The sequence below is a fragment of the Equus przewalskii genome, chromosome 10, assembly GCF_037783145.1.
Source record: "Equus przewalskii isolate Varuska chromosome 10, EquPr2, whole genome shotgun sequence".
Lineage (NCBI taxonomy): Eukaryota > Metazoa > Chordata > Mammalia > Perissodactyla > Equidae > Equus > Equus przewalskii.
Genome location: NC_091840.1, coordinates 40,960,409 through 40,983,388, shown reverse-complemented (window position 1 = coordinate 40,983,388; position 22,980 = coordinate 40,960,409). Strand labels below are relative to the sequence as shown.

Genomic DNA, 22,980 nt, shown 5'->3' with positions numbered 1-22,980 from the left:
AAAGTATCATGTCTTGATGAGGGGAAACTGAGGATCTGGGGAAATTAGGAAAGCTGCAGAGAGGAGGTAACATTTGGAGTGGGTCTTGAAGGTGTGATACATGCTTGCCGGGTAGACACAGGATAAGGCAGGCATGCATTCAGCAGAGCGGGAGTAACATGAATAAAGCAAAGTCAGGAAAGGCAGTTAGGTAGGAAGTGAGGCTAGAGGGGATTGGGACTAGATTGTGGGAGATGTTGTGTGCCATGTTAAGAGATTTAGCCTTATCGTGTAGTCAGCAGGGATGTTTAAGTAGAGAAAGGGACATGACCAAATTTTGTCTTCAGGACAGTTTTTCCAGCTAGGATGTGAAGAGATAGGAAGAGGCTTCTGGCAAGGGGACCGTTTAAGAGATTGGTACGGCAGTCCAAACAAAAAATGGTGTAGGCCTGCACTGAGGCAGGAGCAGTGGGAGAATGGAGAAGAGGAGTCAACTTTGGGATAGATTTCTGAAGTAGAATGGACAAGACTTAGTGCAAGTTTTAAATAATCCGATTTCAGTCCTTTTATTTTAAATACGAGAAAGGTATTTAACATTAGTGTAATGCAAGATTAGAGAAACGCAAAGCGAAATGGGAGAGGGTACTACTTGCTATTCTTGAAGCATCTCCCAGTGTGTCTATCATTTCGTACTTTCAGGCATGCAAATCTTTTTCCCAAGCTTGAAGAATTAAAATCAAACTTTGATCTTGCCTGTGTTTGGAAATTCTTCATACATTAATAACTGTTTCGTGGCACCAGCAGAATTTCTTAAGTTGAAAAATGGCTGTTCACACATAGTTGATCTTTGCTACTGAGGAGCACATGCCCGTGTATTTATTATCAAATACCGTGCTAGTTGGCGGAATTTGGTTTACCTCCAGTGTAGTGAATGTAATCTCAGTATAATTTGGACCAATAAGGTACATTCTGTACTGAAACAGAAAGCTGTGTGGCCAAAATTCCTTGAGAAGGGGAGAATAAAGGAGAGAAACTCTGCCCCAGGGATATGTTTGAGCTTTCTTTGAGTCCTGAAGTGAAGACTTAAACACTTTATGTCCAAACATTTTCTTTTTAGTATGTTCCTATTCACAGACACTGTGGTTAATGAACTTCCATATTCTGTAACTTTTGTTTATAGGAACAAGGAAAAGTTTTGATCACTTGATATCAGACACGAAGGCTCCTAAAAGGCAAGAAGTGGAATCAGGGATCACAACACCCCCCAAAATGAGGAGAGTAGCAGAAACTGATTATGAAATGGGTGAGAACAAAGTTAATAATTCAGCTCGAAAATTGAAACCAAGGTGGGAGAGTATGTTAAAGCCATATGTGCTTGCCAGCCGTTTCTTAGAATCTTTAGGATGAAATATAGAAACATTTGCTGTTTTTCAAAAGATAAGCTATACAGATCTTAAAATGACAGTTATCCTGAAACCTGTGTAAAAAGTCATCATATATGTGATATACAGCATTGTAAACAGCTAGCCAAAACTTTTGTATAGGTGAATAGTAATTCTGTATGACGTTTATGTTGATATTTTAAGTGTCTACTAAAAAGCTATTGAATTTTAGAAGTAACATTAAAATATTTTAGGTGAAGTGGTATCTAGTTGTGTATATTTGATTAATACAGCTGATCGTGTTAATCCTTATTTTACTGCAGAAACTCAAAGGATTTCCTCATCACAACAGCACCCACATTTACGTAAAGTTTCAGTGTCTGAATCAAATGTTCTCTTGGATGAAGAAGTACTTACTGACCCGAAGATCCAGGCATTGCTGCTTACTGTTCTGGTAAGGTTTTTCCCTCAAGCTTTCATTCCAGTCTACTCATAGGAGGCCCTTAAATATTAAAAACACAAAAGGAAGGCCAACTTCTGCCTCTCACCAAAACAGATAACAATCCAGCCACCCAATAAAATTTTTTGGTTTACTTTTTTGCATTTTGGCAGGCTACACTGGTGAAATACACCACGGATGAGTTTGATCAACGAATTCTTTATGAATACTTAGCAGAAGCCAGTGTTGTTTTCCCCAAAGTTTTTCCTGTTGTGTAAGTATCCCCTTTTGTGTTGAACTTTTGTATGTGTTTTGAGGTCAAATGTTTTATAAAAGCTTAGGAAAAGTATCATCCAGTGATGTTCACTGATTGTGGAGAGTGGAACATGAGGTAGTGTGAGAGTGATTTTAGCTTGGAGACAGTGGGTTTAATGGGCTAGACTAGTTTTGGCCCATTAGGAAAAGCATTTTTTTTCTTGTTGATTTTTTTAATTGGTTCATCATGATGAGCATTGTTCGTTTCCTCACTTAGGAGCAAACCATTAGACTGCTGTAGTCAAGTCAGCATACCAATTTTGGTTTCTTTTTCAGTAGGGCATTCATATTTGTCCACAGCCGAGTGAAAACGAAGTTGACCTCCTACTTAGGAAAGGAATTTTCTTTCCTTTTAAGGGCTAAGGTCACATTATCCTCAAAGTGTTCAAATCTAAATAACCCAAAGGAACTTGGGAAATTCTATTCCTGATCTAGTCTTTCTATGTAGTGTCATGATTTCCTTATTTTTGTTTCATCTCATTTAAAAATCTCATAATTTTATATTGTTGGCTCTTGGTTATTTTTATTAATGGAGTGTAACCAGGTTAGAAATAATAATTGGATCATATATTCCACCCCCTCTAGACTAATTTTGCTTTCCTTATTCGATCTGATTCAGCATTGATTAAACACTGATTGATATTAACTTTAGTTTTAACTCCCTGGGTGCATATGAGCAGTCAGCAGAAAGAGATGGTCTCAAAGCACACTGAGTGGCTGAATGAAGCCAATCTTGTCCTGAGCAGTCACCGTGTAGTTAAACATGGTTATATGACAGTACTAGTTGGTTGTTTTTACCGTATTTTCCCCTCGTGACAAAAAAAAAAAAACAAAACAGAGAGACAAACCAAAAAAGCAAATACACATTCACTACAGAAAATTTGGAAAAGCACCAGAAAGTAAAAAGCACTCGTCTCCCTTCCTTTTTATCACATTGTTCTGGGGGAATATATAATATGTTTTCCAGTATATATTTTCATTTAATTTTCCTTTAAAATGTTCCTCTGTTGACTTTTTCTTTTTTAGGCACAATTTGTTGGACTCCAAGATCAACACCCTGTTGTCATTGTGCCAAGATCCAAATTTGTTAAATCCGATTCATGGGATTGTGCAGAGTGTGGTATACTACGAGGAGTCCCCACCACAGTACCAGACGTCTTACCTGCAGAGTAAGTACACGCGCCGGGAGGAGGATGGCTGAGGGCCTTGCTGGCGCCTGCAGCCTTATGGAGGGCACTGGCTACAGAGTGCTTTCCAGGGGATAGGCTCGTTCATGCTTTTCCCTCCAAACGCAGTTTTCTGACTCTTTTCGTTGTATCTTCAGTAAATAACTGTTGACAACTTTTTTTTTTAATTAAAACATGGTTCATACTGAGTATATTTTCAGTGAGTTTGTCTACTTTGACACTCATTCTAAAAAGTTTTCAATGTGCTGTAGATTTTATATATCATCAACTATGTAACTTACTTAATTTCTCTTAAGGTTAAAAGAATGTCATGCTTATTATAAGAGTAACATTTGGTTTGTTGCAGGTTTTGGTTTTAATGGCTTGTGGCGGTTTGCAGGACCGTTTTCAAAGGTAAGAAAAACTATTTTTCTCTATTGACAAAATGAAAGTTTTTATTCATAGTAGTGTGCCTGCTTTAAGAACACACAATATGCTGAAACCCAGAATGATGATTCACAGTAAACACATATGCTATTTTTATAAAAAGTTTTCCACCACAAGATTCTTTCCAAGAGCCAGCACCTCTAATATGTTTCTATATTAGTTTTTACAAAAAACAACTCAATTCAATTTATGCTTGACTTTTCACAAGGGTATGATAAACCTCTGTCAACTTTTCTGCCCTGAGTCTCTCGTGTATTTAGTGATCCTAATACACACACTTAAGTATCTTGTAATTAGGAAGGAGCATTACTTATGGTTAAAATCTGCCTCATGACATGAAACTAAGACAATGTTATATGTCAAATCTCAATTTTTAAAAAATTACATAATGAAAAAAATCTATCCCATGAAAACATTTTTCCTTCCAACTTGTTGGATTAGATTCATTCTTCCCTGAACATATCTTCATTTGCTCCTGTTCACTTTGTTCTTTGATTGGCATTAGTTGGTATGGTGCTACATCAATGTGTATTTAATCATTCTCTGTATGTGGCCTCTCTCCAGATTGATTGAGGTTCCTTGAAGGCAGGACTTCTCTTTCTTCCCCCACAGTTCCTAGGGCAGTGTTCTACATACAGCGTTGCTAAATCAAGATGAATTATCTAAACCGTGTTCTAATTTTAATAATTGAGTATTTTGTCTGTTATTTTGTTTAGTTATCACTGAATATCTCTTGATGTGCAAAGGCTGTGACTAAAAAAATGGGCCTGAAGTCACAGGAATAAGTATATCCTGCAGGAATTATTGTGGTTTGATTGCCAGTAACCCTCTGAACCTTCAGTGTTTAGTTAGTTGAATTTCTAAATGGCAGCTGGGATGATGATGCTCTGCTCATTTTCTCTGTTTTGGAAAATTGACTAGACATCATTCCTGATGATTGTATTGTCTCAGGCTTAATTCATTCTTTGTCTGCGCATGGCTTTCAGTAATTGCAGGTTCCTCTGGAAGCTGGAAGTATAAGCTGAATAAAATTCCCAGTTGTAAGTCCCATGGTAGTCTATAACTATTACTCTACCCTCTTTTTTAATCTATAATACAAAGGAAGAAAAATAGTAAATTAAGCCCAAAACAAAAATTGAATTAATCATTTTTGGCTTCTAAGGGGATTTACAAAAAAAAAAATGGAGCTAAAATAATTTCCTATTTTCCATTACAGCAAACACAAATCCCAGACTATGCTGAGCTTATTGTTAAGTTTCTTGATGCCTTGATTGACACGTATTTGCCTGGAATTGATGAAGAAACCAGTGAGGAGTCCCTCCTGACACCCACATCTCCTTATCCTCCTGCAGTGCAGAGCCAGCTTAGTATTACTGCTAACCTTAACCTTTCCAATTCCATGACCTCACTTGCAACTTCCCAGCATTCCCCAGGTCAGTAAATATAATCTTTATATAAATTTGAACAATAATATTAATATACAACATTAGGAATTCCCTTGTTATCAGTTTGTAGTGGATTTTGCACCTTTTTATCATGAGGTTCATCTTAGATTTCTTCTTTACCTTGTAGCTGATTTGAATTTTGTTATTCTATAAAGCTTTCTACTTTCAAACAGTTATACATAAGATAGATGTTTAGAGTGTTCAGATAGTGTTCCAAGGTTTTTAGAGTTTTGGCAGGAAGAGCAACCTAAGGTACATTACCCTGTAAGTGAACAGAATTATAATTCTCCCTTACTTGATACACTAACCTTGCCCTAAGGGCTTCTGTGTCTCTGATACAGCATACTGTATCTAAAAACTATACAAAGTATAATAGTACCCCGCTTCCCTGCTGCCAGCAACAAGTCAACCATCCAGACACCAACTTGAAAATCTAGGAGTAAACTACCAGACAAAAGAGCTCTCTCAAGAAAGTAGCATCTTAAAGCCCGTAAGCATGTTCCTTACTGTGGAGTCGCTCTCAGGTCCAAGTGGGAAAAGTGTACCAATTCCACATGCAACTAAGAGGTGGATACACTGAGAAATAATAGCTAATAGCTCAGGTGGGCTGAGAGAAACAAGATGGCGGAAATGGCGAAACTCCAGAATTCTGGGCTCATTCAGTATCAGAGTGAATGGTTTCCTGTAACTCTGGTCGACCCTGGAGGTGTTACTCCTTACAGAACTGACGCTGTTGTGTGTTATGATGACAGTGGGTAATGAAGAAAGCTTCCGTTATGGTCTTGTTTTCTGTTCAGAAACATACTCTTCTAAAATGGTTAAAATAGTAAAAGGTTTGGAGCTTAAAATTCCGTTACCTGAAAAGTTTACTTATGAAACACCTCATTCTGTAAGGAAAAGTTACTATATGCAGTTCTTTTAAGTGTTAGCATAGATTTTCTTTAAAAAGCCAAATGATGTATTATAATTATTTTGTGATGTTCAAGATCCACAAATAGAATCCCCAGTTTATAATCCCAGTTTTGCATGAACATTTAAACATATAGTTTTGAAGGTTCTTAAGAACTTGGCAAATATAATACCCAATTCATATTATAAACGATTACATTAAATAACTGTATTCATCTATTAAGCTTTGGTCAAAAACAAAGCTTTGGTCAGCAAAGGAAACAAATTATTTGATCCAACATTTATTTAACAATCACCTTACTACCCCTACTCAGGTTATTTTTTTCCTCCAAGAAATAAGAGAAATCTGGCCAACTTTTTCCCCCTCATATAACCATGTTCATTTGCCCTCTGTCACTTATTCTCTAGGACAGTGTTTCTGCTAGTGCGGTCCCAGACCAGCAGCATCAACATCATTCGGGAGCTTGTTAGAAATGCAAATGCCAGAGTCCCACCCCAGACCTCCTGCACAAGAAACTCCAAGAGTGGGGCCCAGCCAGCGGTCTCTATTTTAATAAACACCCCAGGTGATACTTATGCACCCTAGATTTGAGAAGTGCTGCCCTAGGGTGTGCCTGTGATCTTGCCCCATAATCAGGGTTTCAACCGTTAAAGCCAGGGCAAAACTTAAAATTTACTTTCTTCTAGGTATTGCAGCCACTGAATTCTCTCCCTCACCACCACCCTCCCCCCCCCCCCCCACCATGAAATCTTAGCATTTGGGGCTGGGGGTACTGAAGAGGTGAATTAGTTCTAGGCTCACAGTGTTTGTTCAATGGGGAGGCTGCTGTAGAAGAACTAAGTTAATTGCTTTATCACACAGTTCTTGGGAACCAAGCCCAGTGCTCTTTCTGCAACATTCATTGCCTTCTGTATCTGTGATCTGTCGTCCCTCTTCCTTCCCTTGCCCTTTTTGTTTCATTTATTTGTTTGTTTATTGCTGTCTCATTACTTCCATCTGCCTTACCTTAAGTCGACCCTCTTTTTCTTCTGTAGAACTCTGTATTTCCTGCATTGTTTGTTGTTTATAATGTTGATCACAATTAGAAAATTCATAGACTCCTTCTATATTGGTCCTCTTGTTTTTAAAGTTCTGTTTCTTTTGACCAAAACTTTGCCTCTTGGGCTACTAAAGTGGCGTTAAACTTATCAAAATGATTAGTTGATTTGTATTGACTTTTTTCCCGAGACTAATTGTTAGGGGATTTCTCCCCATCTTTGCCCACTAATGGTGACAATAAAACCTTCAGCTTTCGGGTTGGCCCGGTAGCATAGTAGTTAAGTTCGCGCGCTCCACTTTGGCAGCCTGGCGTTCGCAGGTTCTGATTCCAGGTGTGGAACTACATACCACTCATCAAGCCACACTGGCAGCATCCCACATGCAAAAAAAGAAAAAAAAATAGAGGAAGATTGACAGAGATGTTAGCTCAGGGACAATTTTCTTCACCAAAAAAAATGAGAGAGAGAGAGAGAATGGGAATTTGAATGCTCATTATATATTTGATGGCAATAAAGAATGAAAAAAGAAAAACCATTAGGTTGGTCATAAAGACCAGTACAGGTTCCCCTGCTAGTTGATTAATTGCTTTTGTCCTGTGTTGGTTGAGCATTAGCCATATCGTTTGCTTAAAAAAATCATCCTGGGGCTGGCCTGGTGGCATAGTGGTGAAGTTCGCATGCTCTGCTTCGGTGGCCCAGGAATCACGGGTTCAGATCCTGGACACTGACCTACACACTACTCATCAAGCTGTGCTGTGCTAACATCCCATACACAGTGTAGAGGAAGATTGGCACAGATGTTAGCTCAGGGCCAGTCTTCCTCACACACACACACACTCAAAATCATCCTACTCTGCAACCTCTTATTTAGAGTTATTTATAAATATCAGAGAATGGCATGTATGGTTTTGGTTACAGTTTTAAACCAATGGCATCACCTCCAGTAGTTCTCCAAAGATGGCTCCTTGGATAGACCACTATACCCTAGAAACCTCTGATTATTCTCAAAAGATATCGAAGCTTTAAAAGTAATAGAATTAGTTAAGGGGAATCACGGTGTTCAGTATCTCCTGTCTCTAAATTTTAAATTATGTACCCTTGGGTTTGCCACATTATTTTACCATGCTTTTGGAGAAAGGGTTTATCTTTTCAGTAGTGCCTTTCTCATGAAACCCGTTTGTATCTGTAAATTGCAGGCTTATCTTCATAAAAGGATCCTGATATATCTATATACCTAATTATTGCTATTAGGGAATACCTCTTATAAGTGTTAATACTCTGTTTGTAATTAGGTAACTGCTTTATATCCTTAGCTCCATGTAATCTTATATCCTTATCTCCTCAATTCTTTGTGGAGCTGAGTTTGCTAATATCAAAGGACTGAAAGTGATGAAATCTTATCCAGATTCCTCAGTCTAGCATTTGAAATCTGCTATTTAGTTGGATAGAAACAAGAATATTTCCCTATCTCCACTCCCATCACTGAGTCCCCAGCAGAAGTATTTAAAGCAGCTCCGTGTCACTCCCTGAAGTAAGTATGGTTTGCTGTCAGGTTTACCCAACATCAGCCTGCGCCGGGTCTGCTGAGCTTTAAGCAGTTGAAAGCTCTGTTCCCTGAGGTCAAAAAGCAAAAGCTGCTAATCTGCACACAGCTCGACCCTTTGCTGCAAACTTCCCACGTCAATGCAAGACTGCTTTCTGGGTCTTTGGTGCACAGCAGGGTCAGCCACTAAGCTGCCTTTTTTTGGGGGGGTGGGTTCCAACGTTCTCTGCTGTCAAATCAGCTAGATAAGAGATTCATGAGCTCCCTCCCCTCCCAAGCATTAAACCTTATTTAAATAAAATTTAGCATGGTAATTTATCAGTCACTAGCTTTTGAGGAATTGGTGATCACTTACATAAAGCAGTTGTCTCTGAAAATGCGTTCTTCTTGACAAATCATCCTAGCCGGCTTGTCTATCCTGTTAGCACAAGAAGGACTATTTTATAAATCCACATTTAAAAATACATGAATGACTGTCTTCTGACTCCCTCCCTAGAGGAAATTGAACTTGGCATCAGTGGAACCAAGAGACTGTACTCTGAATTCAGTGCATATAAAATGTGTTAACTGTGGCCCTTTTAGGCAAATGGACATAAAACTTTCCCTCTTCAGATTTTCCCAAATGCCACTAAAAGAACCCTGAAGAGGATCCGTAATATTTACTCTATGATATATAAGAATATTTCAACTGTGAGAGCGTGATCCATTATTAGGTCCAGTGCAGCTGAGCTGGACATGAATTGAACCAACATTAGAACCAGAAAATAAAACCTGTCTACCTAAAAATGCTATAAATGGGACTTTGTCTTGGTTAATGCCAAGCCATGAGTGGTTCTCTTAGATAATGAGCAAAGAAGCCTTTTTTAAAGCCATATTTTGAACGCTTTATAACCATTTCATTTCAAGTGTGTGGTTTCCATGCATCTTTAGCTGTTAAAGAACAAGGATACTAGAAATAAAAATCCAGTTGGAATTATGTGGACTCAGTATTCATTAAAAAGAAATCGAATAGATCCATTTCCAATATTAAAATTTTATTTATAGTCTGCCAATATTTTTCACACTGTAATGTAATTCAGTAAACATTTGAACACCCATTTTGTACGTGTACACCAGGTACTCCAGGGCATTTAAAGATTAGAGAGACCCTGGTTGCAGAGACTTGATGGCTTTTGCCTCTGGATCTTTAGTATGGGGTTTTGAGCCAAAGCTGTTCTTCCTTCTGACCCATGTTGTTTAGCAAATTCTACATGTATACAAGTTCTGGGATTTTCAAGTACAAGACTAATACTACAGTGCTCTGTGGAAAATAACAAAATATTCCAGATTTTTTATCCTACAGATATTCATTGTGTCCTATATGCAAGGGCCTCTATTAGACCCGAGAGAGTGGGGGAGCTAGTAGGACATGACACTTGCCCTCAAATAGATTTAAGCAACAAGAGTGGTAAAGTGCACGCAGATAACTATGTTGACCTCTTTTGTGGTACTTGTCTTGTTGTACCTTGCACAACAAAGTATTCTGATAGTTCAAAGGGACATTTGTTTGGAAGAATCAGGTGTTAATTATGGCAAAAGTTTTTTGTTTTTCTGAGGTTTTTTTAGATTTTTTTCATTTTTTCCTTTTTCTCCCCAAAGCCCCCCAGTACATAGTTGTGTATTTTTAGTTGTGGGTCCTTCCACTTGTGGCATGTGGGACACCGCCTCAGCACAGCTTGATGAGTGGTGCCATGTCAGCGTCCAGGACTTGAACTGGCAAAACCCTGGGCCACTGCAGTGGAGCTCGTGATCTTAACTGCTCAGCCACGGGACCGGCCCCATGGCAAAAGTTTTATAATATATTTTTTACCTCAAAAAAATATGAGAGGTGTGTTATAATTTTTTAACAAAAATAAGCCTGTGATCTTTTTATTTTATTTTTTTAAAGATTGGCCCTGAGCTAACATCTGTTCCAAGTCTTCCTCTTGTTTTTTTCTTCTTCTTCTCTCCAAAGGCCCCCTGTACATATATATATATTCTAGTTGCAGGTCCTTCTGGTTGTGCTATGTGGGACGCTGCCTCAGTATGGCTTGATGAGCAGTGCCAGGTCCACGCCCAGGATCCAAACCAGCAAAACTGCAGTCTGCCAAAGTGGAGCGTGCGAACTTAACCACTCGGCCACGGGGCTGGCCCCTCCTGTGATGTTTTTAACATGTTATTTACTAGAAAAAAAAAAATTTAATGTTTTTCTTCAAAAAGCTTATTTTATTGTTAGTATTAGAGCATGAATTTTTTACAGCAACGACCTATTTAGTTGAGCTTTGTTTTAAATTCACTTCTTCCACTTTATTTTGGGTCTGTGTCGAGGCCTGTCAGTTATTCACGCACTTTGCTTCTGTAGTGCGGACCTCCCTTCTGGGAAGCTGGGTGGAGCAGCTAGGAACTATAAGCTTCCTGGACGGACAGTGCTGACAGCTGTGTGCACAGCAACGCGTCGCCACAGCCATTTCTCTAAACGTAAACTGAGCTCTGAGTCAGTGCCACTCCTGTTGGGTTTCCCAGGTTTACCAAGTCTCCCCCATGGAAAAAACTTAAAGGCCTCTATTGTGAAACTACTTAAAATCTCTGAAACGATTTTAGTGTTTTAGGGTACTGCTTATGTATCCCCAGACCTTTATTTGGTATTTTCTTGATTTGTTTCCCTTCTTTTTCTTTGCTATTACTGTGTATTTAAGGGGGAAATCAATTTTAAACTGAGCAATTGCTTGGTTTAATTCATGCTCATTTTTCCTCTCATTTTTTAGTTTAATTCTTGATTTAAGCAAAGATTCTTCATTCTAGTAAAGGTGGTAAAAAAACAGCTATCTGTAAAACTGTACGTTCTAGCATTTGTTTACAGAGTGTAATATTTAGGAAATTAATGTTCAGAGTGCAATAATTAAAACCAGATTCCTCCTGGAAACCAGGGAACGTAATAATTATCCAGTGTCTAATCATATTTCACCCTTTAAAAATTCTGCGGACATCACTCACATTTGTTTTTTCTTCCATTCTGTGTCTGTGAAGCTTCTCTGCCTTGCTCTAAATCAGCAGTTTCCATGCAGCTGTTCCCTCATCAAGGTACTCTTTGCTTTCGTCACCTTTGCACGAAGTACTGCTTCCCCTGCGCTCGTCCTGGGCACATGGCATGAGACTTCCTTCGCCAATCTCTGTAAGCACAGTCTGGCTTAGCACCTGAGGGTCTTGTAAAGCCACTGCTTTAGGGTCTGGGTGCTTCCTGGCACTGCAGGGCCCAGTGTCCCGTCTCGGTCCAGGAGCTGCTTACCTTCCCCCTGCACACTGAAGGTGCAGTCCCGGCCCTCCACTAACACAGGCAGCTTGACGAGAAACTCCAGGGCGAGGTCAGGGAGAACGCAGGCTGTGTGGTTTGATGAGTTTTTAGCTTAGGAAATATTTGTTTTCTCCAAATGTAAAGCCAACCCCAGTGTTCCTTAGAAATTAAAGCTGGCCGTCCACTCTGTCACCTGTGTTTATGAAAAGGAATGTGGTCCAGCGTCAGCTCTAGGGACTCAAGAAAAAACGTGTCCTACACTTACGTCTAATTTATCAAAGATGCTTTTTCTTTTAATCTTCCATAATTATTATACAGAAAGATTAGACCTAATAGAAAAAGAAGTGTTAGCAATTGATGACAGTCTGTTAAAATTTTTTTAAATTCTTAGTTACTGTTTTGTATATCCAACTCAAAATACAAATATTTCTAAATATATATTTAACACGCCTTTACTATAGCATAAGAACAAGCTATAATTACCCTTTCTTTTAAGAAGATTTATTGTATTTTGTGCTTATTCAGGAGTTTTATGGGTTCTGGTATAAAATTCAAGTTCTATGCTTTTGATCTAAACCTTTCAGTACATCACTTGGTCTTTTTATTTCAGGTATTAGGAGCATCTTAATTTGTGTAATAATTATTTTATCTATGTGCAAAAAGTCTTCACATAGATTATCTTATCTGATTCTTCTAACAACCCTTTGAAATAGGCACATCTACTGTTATCCATAATTGCCAGATTAAGAACCAGAACCAAATAAGAGTTCTGATCCAGCCGAGACTCAAACCTGGATCTTCTGACATGTCTGCCTTCTCGTCTATGTAATAACCCTTTCCTGACGGGTTTGCGTTACTCTCTGTGCAGTAAACGGAGCAGTGCAGAGACAGGGGACCTACCAGCACTGCTGTGCAGGGGGTAGGAGGTTATGTTACTGTTAGTCTTTCGTTTTCGTTGTGTAACTTCACAGATTACCTAACCCATTTTTCCTCAGCCTCTCAAGAGCTAGAAGGGATTCAGTCATGAAAATAGTAGGTTCCAGTCTGGGAAACTGTTTTGGTGTTTAAAAAAATAGGTGAATTTTTTTTTTAAGAAGTGTTTTATTTGTCAGTCTGGATCCCTATCCCTAGCTGTCAGAATAAACAAACCCTGGTGCCTGCCTTCAAGGAACTCACGTGTGAGGAGAGGACAGGGACGTGTGACTTAAGTGACTACAGTGAAATCCAGCACTTATCTTTCCCACTTACTTGATTCACTGAATTTTAGCCAATAACTCTTCTTATTTGGGATTGTATCTTTATCTGGAAACCCCAGGATTCACTGAAGCTTAGAGTTAGTGATACGCTGCTGTGGAGAATTCCCAGCTCCCTCTGCCTGCATGTTTGTGCCCGGCCGCCTGTCGGACCCCAGCGCACCTCGGGGGCTTAAACTGGCGTCAGCGCTGCAGAGGCCTCATGTCTGTTTCATTCTGGCGGCAGCCTCTGGGTTTCCATCACCTCATGGATGTTTGCTTTTGTGCCCACTGACGGTCAGGGGGGAAAGCCAGCACTTAGGGGCATAAGAAGGGCCTTGATGAGAAGTGCAACACAGGGTCTGCTCGCTGATTAAATCTAGCACACATCAGCGCAGGAGGGCTTCTGGCTCCATTTGAGCAAACTGGCTGATCATCTGAGAGTTTCCCATAGAATGTGGAGACCAAATCCTTCACCAGCTTTTAGAAAGGTTTCTAGATTTAATTTTAGAGGAGAAAAAGAAAGAATGTTGCCAAAATTCTCAAAAGTGAGAATTATGCTTAGGACTTAAATGCTAGAACCAGATACCGTGATCATTTTGTTTCATACTAACTTGGCTTTTTCAAGATGCTATATTTTGACATAAATATACTGCGTTTTTTTTTTTTTTTTTTTTTGAGGAAGATTAGCCCTGAGCTAACTACTGCCAGTCCTCCGCTTTTTGCTGAGGAAGCCTGGCCCTGAGCTAACATCTGTGCCCATCTTCCTCTACCTTCTATGTGGGACGCCTAGCACAGCATGGCTTGCCAAGCCCGCACCCGGGATTGGAACCGGCGAAGCCGGGGCCGCTGAGAAGCAGAATGTGCGAACTTAACCCCTGCGCCACCAGGCCATCCCCTGCCCTTTTAATTGACTTTTTTCTTTAAAATGACCGTCCAAGGTTTTTATGTCAGCTTTTCCTTGATCCTTAAAGTAAAGTATCTTTGCTGTGAAGTTGAACTTAGGGATCACAGTCATACCACATTTACCCGTGTGTGACTTGTAGAGTTGGGTCACTGAGTAGGAAGAAAACACACACAAAAAAACAAGAATTGAAGTGAGATGAAAATTGAATTTGAGAGTAGAAGTCAGGATGTCAACCTGTCTCCTAGCGTTGAAGCTTTGTTATGAGTGATGGGGTGACACTTTAATATTTTTAATTAAAAGGAACGCATGCTCATGAGGAAAAGAAATTAGAAAATTCAGAAAAATAGAAGGAAAAAAATCACCCATAATCCCACCACTCTAAAATAATCACTGTTTATTAACGTTTTGGCATCTCTCATTTCAGTTTCTCCTCTTTACATAGCTCGGGTCATTGTATGTGTAAAACTTTACACCTTGGCTTTTACCCTTCCATTTAACAGGAGGTAAATAGGCTTTCAAAGTTTTATTTAGAGGTCTGAAGGTTATTTGCCTAACAAAACAGAAAATAGAATAGTCTTAGTATTTCTTTGAAGAAACTTTTAACCCTAGTGGCTTACTCTATGTGACCACCGTTTATATAATTTTAATTCCTGTGAGTATCACCGAGCAGGCCCTGTCCTCACCCTGCAGTGTGGTGACTGCTTTCCCCGCAGAGTGAGCCTCAGTCTAGCAGGGGCAAGGCTGCACCAACGGGCGCACAAGAAGGAGCCCCGGGGCGGCAGACTGCTGGCAGAGCCCCAGGCCCCCCAGTGGCCATGCTGGGTCCCTACTGGTGGCCATCCCCTAGTTGTTACAAACTCTTGTCTTTTTAAAGTCCTGGCTTTGCCTGAGTCTTATTTCCTGTTAAGCAAATGACCCTACATAAGGAACTATTGAACTCGAACTTGTAGGCCACGTACAAATTTAAGGTAATGGAAGTTCAAATACACTGACAAGTTCATGATAATTTCAGATGGAGGGAGCTAAAAAAATGTTATCTTTTCCACTAAAAATATGCTACCACCCTCTACAGATCAGGGGTTGCATGCTTTTTGGCTCTTAATTACAGCCATCACATTTAAACATGGAAGCATTCAGTTTAACCAATATTATTGAAAAAGACATCAACTGGATCTTATAGGAAAATAAAAATGGATAATAAATGATCTTTGCCCCTCTGGGTGCTTTTACTCTAGTAGAGGAAATAGACAAACACACAAGTTGTGATGGTATAGGCCAAAAGTGATAAATATAAACACCACATAAAAGGAGGGAGAAAGTAGTTCTGGCAGGAGACAGAGAATGCATCACGAAGGAAATAGAGATGGGAAAAAATATGGGTTGAATTTGATCCTATAGAGATGGGCAGGGCAATGAAAAGAGCCACACAAACACACCACACGAAAGTTCAAGCACATTCAAGAGATGATGAGCAGCCTTCTTTCAATTTTGTTCTTTTTAAATAGCTCTGGAGAAGATGCAGATAAATATGCAGAAGAGAATAAAAATCGTCCAGAATTCTGTTACCCAGAGAAAGGTTCTGTGAACATGGTGTTGTGTTTTCTTCCATTCATCTTTCTACACACATGATTAGATTAGAGCAGATTCGAGGTACTGGTTCACTGTGCGTGGCTCCTGGAGAGGGGTCACTGACATTTTTAGCTCTGTGCTCACAGCCTGGTCCAGTGCACTTTCTCGTAAACAAACACTGACAAATGCCCCTGTTCCTTTGATAAGTTCAAGACAGCAGACCTCTACTGAGCCTATGTCAAACAGGCCATGTGCCTGTAGATGCCTTATACTCTGAATTCAAGGCTGAATTAGATGTAGGATGTGTGGCTCTTAGAAGGAGGTCATCCCAAATCCGTTTCCTGTTCATGAGCCAACAGATAGGTAGGTGGGTCTATGTACTTTTTTTTTTTTTTTTTGCTTGAAGATTTGTCCTGGGCTAACATTTGTGCCCATCTTCCTCATTTTGTCTGTGGGTTGCCACCACAGCATGGCCACCAATGAGTGGTGTAGGTCCGTGCCTGGGAACCGAACCTGGGCTGCCAAAGCAGAGTGCACCGAACTAGCCAGTAGGCCACGGGGCCAGCCCCTATGTACATTTTCTATTACAAAGTACTTTTTGACTTGAAATGCTTTTTGTCCCAAAATGGGAATTTTTCCATTATCAAATTTAATGTTTTTTTAAAAATTAAAATGGTATAGATAAGAATAAAGTAAAAATCACCTGAAATAATGCCATCCAGAGTTAACATGTTTTGGCAAATGTTTTCCCAGCCTTTTTTTCCCCTCTGTATGTGGGTTAATTTTTTTTTCTTACTCCAAAATTGTGGTCGTCTTTCTTTACCAGTAAATATTAGTCAGTACTTTACATTTTGATAAAAATTGCTAAAATGCTCTCCAGCTGTTTGCTCTCCCACCAATAGTTATGCCAAAGGTAAGTATAATCAGTATAATTATTTTGGTAAATTTTATTAAAGTGTAACAGACACAAAAGTACACAGATTGTAAGTTAACGGCCTAATCAACTTTTAAGAAGTAAACACACTTAAAAATCCAGCATCCAGATCAAGAAACAGAACATTCCCAGCACCCAAAGAGTCACCCTCATGCCCCTTGCAGTCACTGCTCCCCAGGGTGACGACTGTTCTGTTACCTGTCCAACTTGTAATCTTGACTAATCTGATGGGTAAAAAATACCTTGTTTTTGAGGGCCGGCCCTGTGGCATAATGGTTAAGTTCACGTCCTCCACTTTGGTGGCCCAGATTTGTGTGTTCAGATCCCAGGTGCAGATCTACACCACTCATCAGCCATGCTGTGGTGATGACCCACATACAAAATAGAGGAAGACTGGCACAGATGTTAGCTCAGGGCTAATCTTCCTCAGCAAAAAAAAAAAAAATTATATATATATATATATCTTATTTTTGCTTCTGGTTACTATTATGAAGTTACTGCCTAGATTATTTATAAAATTCATTGTACAGCCCAGTTTTTTTTTGGGGGGGGGGGGGCGGAGTTGATCTTCTCCAGGAGAGAAATAAATGGTGTCTGTCTAAGGTGGAGAAGATGAAATGACTTGCCATAGTTGAAAAGGAGGTCAAAGGAAAGATTCTACAATATGACCTTTGTGATACATTATTTTCTCAGTAAATATTTGAGTTCCTTTGGGAAAGACACTATGATTAAAAAAATTAAAAGCATCTGCCTTTCTTTGAAATGATGAATTTCAGTACCTTCTGCAACTAGAGAGTATGTATATTCTGTGTATAAACACCAGTAAAGATACATGGCTAGAAGCTGACCTCTACTGGAAGCTTCTGGTATGATTTGGAGGAAGGAGTTCTTATCTCCCTGGTGGCCACTAGCCTTTCACTCAGCTCAAGCCTGCCTGCCTCTAGCTTTTCTGTGCAACTTCTCGGGCTTTTTTTTTTTTCTTATGCTGTTTTTCTGCTGTGATAGCAAATTTTGCTTAATAAAATGGGAGTTTTCTGTGTGACGAGGTCTTTGTAAACATTCTTGCAGTTGGACCATTAAAAGGAAATATGCGAAACCTCTTGGCCAGGTTGTATCTCATATGCAAATCAGATTCAACCCTGGACCTTAACACCTGAGGAGAGAGAGTGACTGGCTGCTCTGTTTCCCTCCAGGAATCGACAAGGAGAACGTTGAACTCTCCCCAACCACTGGGCACTGTAACAGTGGACGAACTCGCCATGGATCCGCAAGCCAAGTGCAGAAGCAAAGAAGCGCTGGCAGTTTCAAACGTAATAGCATTAAGAAGATCGTGTGAAGCTTTCTTTCTTTCCTTTTTCAAACAGACGTAACTTACACGGGCTCTTCACTAGTGACCCCTTCACCACCACGCTGTGATGCTGCCTTCATGGTTTATAACGAGCCCATCCAGTCTGCCATGTTGCCAGATGATCAACTCTCGGAAGCATTGCCTAAATTTAATGCTGCTTTTTCTTTAACATTTTTTTCTTCTACTTTTGGCGTGTCTGGTTTAAGCAAGTGTTCAGAACAACTGCAAAGAAAGTGGGAGGTCAGGACACTTGAACTGAGAACATCCCGATTGTGAGAGAGGATGGATTCCTGAATACTGCTACCACTGGCCAGCTAGGACAGCCATTTGCACAGAGCTCTGCCTTCTCTCTGTTCCCCTCCTTCATGATACAGAGTCAAGTGTTAGTCTTATTTACACACTTTCCAAGATAGAAGTTTGTGGGAGAACTAATATTATAACCCCAGTATGTTTAATCTGACTTTGAGCTGTGGACTTTTTTTTACCTTACAAAACTGAAGGAACCATGAAGGTCGGGCCCCGGTGACTTCTCACCATAAAGCCACGGGCGAGGTACTTTGGGGGTGGCGGGATTTAGTATTTTGTAGACGGTTCTTGAGAAATACTAACACTTGAGTATTAGCAATAATTACGGAAAGTAAGTGTAACCACATATATCTTAACATTACCGAATTAAAGCGCTGAGTTCTGAAGCCTTATCCAAACTCAGTCAGCCAAACCAATTTATTTTTCTCCAGTTGATTATCTTTTAATCTTTAAATATGCTAAAAGTTGTTGTTTTCTGTTTTTGTAAGCCAAAACTATACTAAGTATAGTAAGTATACGTTTTTCCCCTCCTCTTCTACTTTCCTACGTGATTCTGAGCAGGGTAATCAGTGAACAAAGTGTTGACCATTGTTCCTAGAAGGTAATGTTCATAGATGTCTGCATTAGCTGCACAGCAGAATGGAATGGTACGGGACGTTTAGAGTAACTGATGCTTTTATTTTGTTTAATAATTTTCCAAGAAGCATAAGAGTATGGTGTATATTATCAGCAGTTTCTTTGATCAGATGTATTTTAAATGTCTTGTAATCTTCCCTCTCCCCTCCAAAAAATCAGGACTCTCTTTAGCAAACATTTGGATTCTATATGATAGAATTGCATTAAATCACTGTGAAAGGACTGGTGAGCCTGCATTAGCGTGACGATAGGAGGCCTTAAGGGTGCTGCTGCACCGCCCGGCTAGAGTCTCGTGCTGCTGGGGTTGCCATAGGAATGAGATCCAGCTTCTTTGTGGTACCTGCCTGTGCAAAATAAGTTGACTTCAGTGAGCATATTAGAATTTGGATGTTCCAATTTAGAACTAAACCATATTTATTACAAAAATATATTACCCCCCTACTCCCAGATTCCCTTTATATGTTAAGATGCAGTGGCTTTGGGAGGGAGGAAGAGACCTGGGGGGGGTGGGTTCCTGTAGTGCTGTTTCCTGGGTGCATTTCAGTAAATTAAATTCCACAGCTAAGCCAATAAATAATGGTACATTTAAGTGGTCTGATTTTAATAATATAACACATTTCACATTTATCCACATAGTAACAATGTAATATGTTAATGTAAATAAAATTGCTTTTGATATTCAGAAATAAGAATTTAATTTTTTTAATTTGTTTACAGTCCTGGGAAAAGTAAGAACTATTTGCCAAAATAAAAGGGGGAAAAACCTTAGTATTAATAGTTATTTTGACATGGAATTGTTGGAAAATATTGAAGACAGGTGCAATTAATTAAACCTTCGTTTTTAACTATTGGAGAGGCTGCATTAGACTAGAATGTTTATAAGAACAGAGCAACTAAGACTATAAAGAAGCTAACTCTAGAGCTGAGTTTAGAAACAGATCATTAACAACCCAGTGCCAAGGATGCCAAGCTGCCGTTAAGGTCTTGGCAGCCCCGTGCCTCTGGGATAGTTGTCACAACTGCTTGGCTCCTGGAGTAAAAGGCAGATGTGAGCCTTTAATCCTGTTGGTTCCATGTCTTTCCTCTTGGTTGGCTCGTCTGGTGCATATGACGGTGGGTGTTGTTATGCTATTTGGCTTCTCCCATCAAAATAGACAAGCTCCCGAAGGTTTCCTGTTAGAAATATTGATCTTTCCCTAAACAGGTTTTCCAAGGTGTAGTATTTCTCAAGTGTATTCATCGTTTCCCTCGACTGCAGTGAGTGGAATGAATTCCCTTGAAGTACCTCATGAAATGGTCAGCGTTGCACAAATCAAAATTGAGCCTCCTTGAACTGAAAAAGTACTTCTGACAGTACATCCTGGGAATTTGAAAACTTACTAAGGTTTAAAATTTACTTTGTTTAAAGAACTTCCAACTTTTGAGGAAAATCTAGCTTTCCAAGTAACTGAAATGAACATGAGATTAAGTTCTCACCAATATGCCTCCCCTGAGAAATGAAACACTTTTTAGGCCTCATACCTGTAATCTGCACAAGAAATCCTGAAATTCAGAGCAAGTTGCCCATTTTGTGTAATCTCAGTTCTATAAAGAACATTACAAGGAATTTGTCTTGGGTTTAGGGATGTTTCCCCTGACTTTTTAAAGAGGAAAACATTAACTCATCACGTTTTTGTCGTGTGTCATCTGCCTGTGTTATCTCTGCTCCAGTCCCAGGGGGTGCCCTTGTTGCCAACATTGAGACGCGGTTCACTCTCTGGGGAAAGTGGCAAGTGCTCTGTCCTCCATCCGCGCAGCCCCGTTCGTTCCTGGATGCCGGCTCTGCAGCGCCCGGCCCGGTGCTGAGGACGCGGCCGGACACCGGCTTCCACCCCCGGAACGGATGTGCTGGGGAGGCAGAATGTAAGCCGGCAACCCTCCCTGCTTAGTGGGTCTTAGGGCTTTCTATTTGTTTTTACATCCCCCGCCCCCAATAACGAGGCATGTCTTTTTCAATGTTATGCGATGGACTTATACAAAAATTCACTCCTAGTGTCAGCCACACAATTTTTTTTAATGCAGTATATTCACGTGTAAATAGTTTGTGTAAAATTTGACAGAAAAGTATATTTACTACACTGTAAATACATGTGATGATATATTGTATTATTTTGCTTTTTTGTAAAGCAGTTAGTTGCTGTACATGGATAACAAGCAAAAATTTGATTATTCTCGTGTTAGTGTTGTTAACTCCTTCCCGCGGCTGCGTGACATCATTTAAAGAAAATGCTGTGTATTGTAAACTTTCATTGTATATGCTGACTCCCTCTCCTCCCACCTGGGGCCGGATCTTTGGCACATCCCCGTCTCCAACCTTGTTAATATCGTAAGCAGTTGTACGCCAGCAGGAGAAATACTGCCCAAAAGACAAAATCGATCATTGTAGGGGAAAATTGTAGAACTCCATTTCAGATCATTGTTGTTCCCCGCCCCAGTTTCCTCCCTGTGTATGTACATCCCCCCCCTTTTTTAAGTAAAATGTAAATTCAACTGCTCTAAGCTGTGGGGAGTTGTTTAATTTCTTCACATGCATCAGCTCTGTTTCTCACTTCCCCCACTCCTCCCTGACCTTTGGACATATTACAGCCATTTTCTTTCTTTTAAGGATGCCTTGGGTTCTCCTCCACCGCCTCCCCACGGGAAAGACCTTACTATTTCCAGAACTTCTCTAAACTAAAAGTAAAATAATTTTGGTAAAATGTGGGGGGGAGGGAAAGGTTTTTCTGGAGCCTCTGAGGGTCCCCGGCTGGGTCTGAAAACTAAACCCAGAAAGACATGAATAGGAGGAAAGCATACACCATTGTTTAATATAAGTTTTACGCGGCGTGAGAGCCTTTGTAAAGAAACGAAGGCAAAGAACCAGTTAGGTGTGCGTGTTCTTATGCCGCCTCTGCTGGAGAGGGGGCGGCGTGTGGAGCTGTGCCAGGCTGGAGGGCGAGGGGAGCGTCGTCAGCGGGAGACACGGAGAGCACGGCCCGCTCGGCCCTCGTTCCCATCCTCAGAGCCCCTCTGGCTCGTCTTCGGAGATGAGGAGGCTGCTCTCCTCTGGGCGGAGGGAGGGCGCCTCTCCCAGGTGGGGTTTACGCCCCGTTTCAGGGGAGAAGGGCAGGAGGGAGGTCAGAGGGACCCTCCTGCCTCTGCCGTCTCAGACCCCTTCAGCTTAGACAGTCAGGGTGCCCGGGTGCCGGCTCTGGGGCTGTGTGTCCTGAGCTCCTTCAGACGTGTTTTAGGGCCCGCCAAGCCACGAGGTGACCATTCTCTGAGGTAGGCTGACTTGACTTCTTTTCAAACAACCAGTCAAAAATGCCAGGACACTCAGAGGTCAAGTGGTCAGAGGGCCTGTGTTAGGACCCCAAGGTCCTCCCCAGCTTCTCCCTCTCCCTCCACAGGATCTTCCGTGACGCCGCATGTGTAAACACTGTAAAACGCTTCCCTGGCCCAGCGGCTGCGAGTTTTACTATCTGTTTACCCCATTACTAGGCTATTCCCAGATGGGGAAGGCTCCAGCCCAGACCCCGCGGGCAGGACAGAGCTGATCCTGAGGAGGGTAACAGTGTCTGGCATGAAACAGAGGACTCAAAAGACCATAAAACAGATGTCTGTGGGTCTGAGGCCCTGCTGGTCTGTTTGTGGGAAGACTGAGAAAACAGGCTAATGCTCTGGGCCCAGCCCAAACCTCCATGGAAAAGGCAGGCTCTCCATGGATGGGGTCCTGGCAGAGAGAGAGAGAGAGAGAGCACATGTGGGTGGGTGTGTGTGTGTGTGCAGTAAATTCCAAAACGTATTCTGTCAACTTACGCATTGAGAAAAAAACAAAAAAAAAATTTGAATAACGATCTTTTTATAATGGAAAGTCCTTCTCAACCCCAAAGAGTTGGGGGGAGGGAATCACAGGGTCAAGTACAGTGCTTTAAGAGGAATTCATTTTGCTTTATAAAAAGTCACTGTGTTGGGGCCGGCCTGGTGGCGCAGCGGTTAAGTGCACACGTTCTGCTTTGGCAGCCCGGGGTTCACCGATTCAGATCCCGGGCACAGA

At 40.7% G+C, this 22,980-nt stretch overlaps 1 protein-coding gene across 23 annotated transcripts in view; it reads left to right on the top strand.

The window, feature by feature from the left end:
• The window catches only part of NF1 (neurofibromin 1), a 240,137-nt gene extending 218,694 nt beyond the window's left edge, over positions 1-21,443 (top strand). For 13 of the 23 annotated variants that reach the window (XM_070562622.1, XM_070562621.1, XM_070562642.1 and 10 more), the window contains 8 exons: positions 1,160-1,282; positions 1,685-1,815; positions 1,974-2,074; positions 3,142-3,284; positions 3,649-3,695; positions 4,945-5,161; positions 11,709-11,762; positions 17,809-21,443. In XM_070562622.1, coding sequence (XP_070418723.1) covers positions 1,160-1,282; positions 1,685-1,815; positions 1,974-2,074; positions 3,142-3,284; positions 3,649-3,695; positions 4,945-5,161; positions 11,709-11,762; positions 17,809-17,951 — 959 coding nt within the window. In that variant the 3' untranslated portion in view covers positions 17,952-21,443. The remainder of the gene's footprint in view (positions 1-1,159; positions 1,283-1,684; positions 1,816-1,973; positions 2,075-3,141; positions 3,285-3,648; positions 3,696-4,944; positions 5,162-11,708; positions 11,763-17,808) is intronic. The other 10 variants (XM_070562627.1, XM_070562626.1, XM_070562637.1 and 7 more) reach the window with 2 other exon arrangements.
• The last annotated feature ends 1,537 nt before the right edge of the window (positions 21,444-22,980 follow it).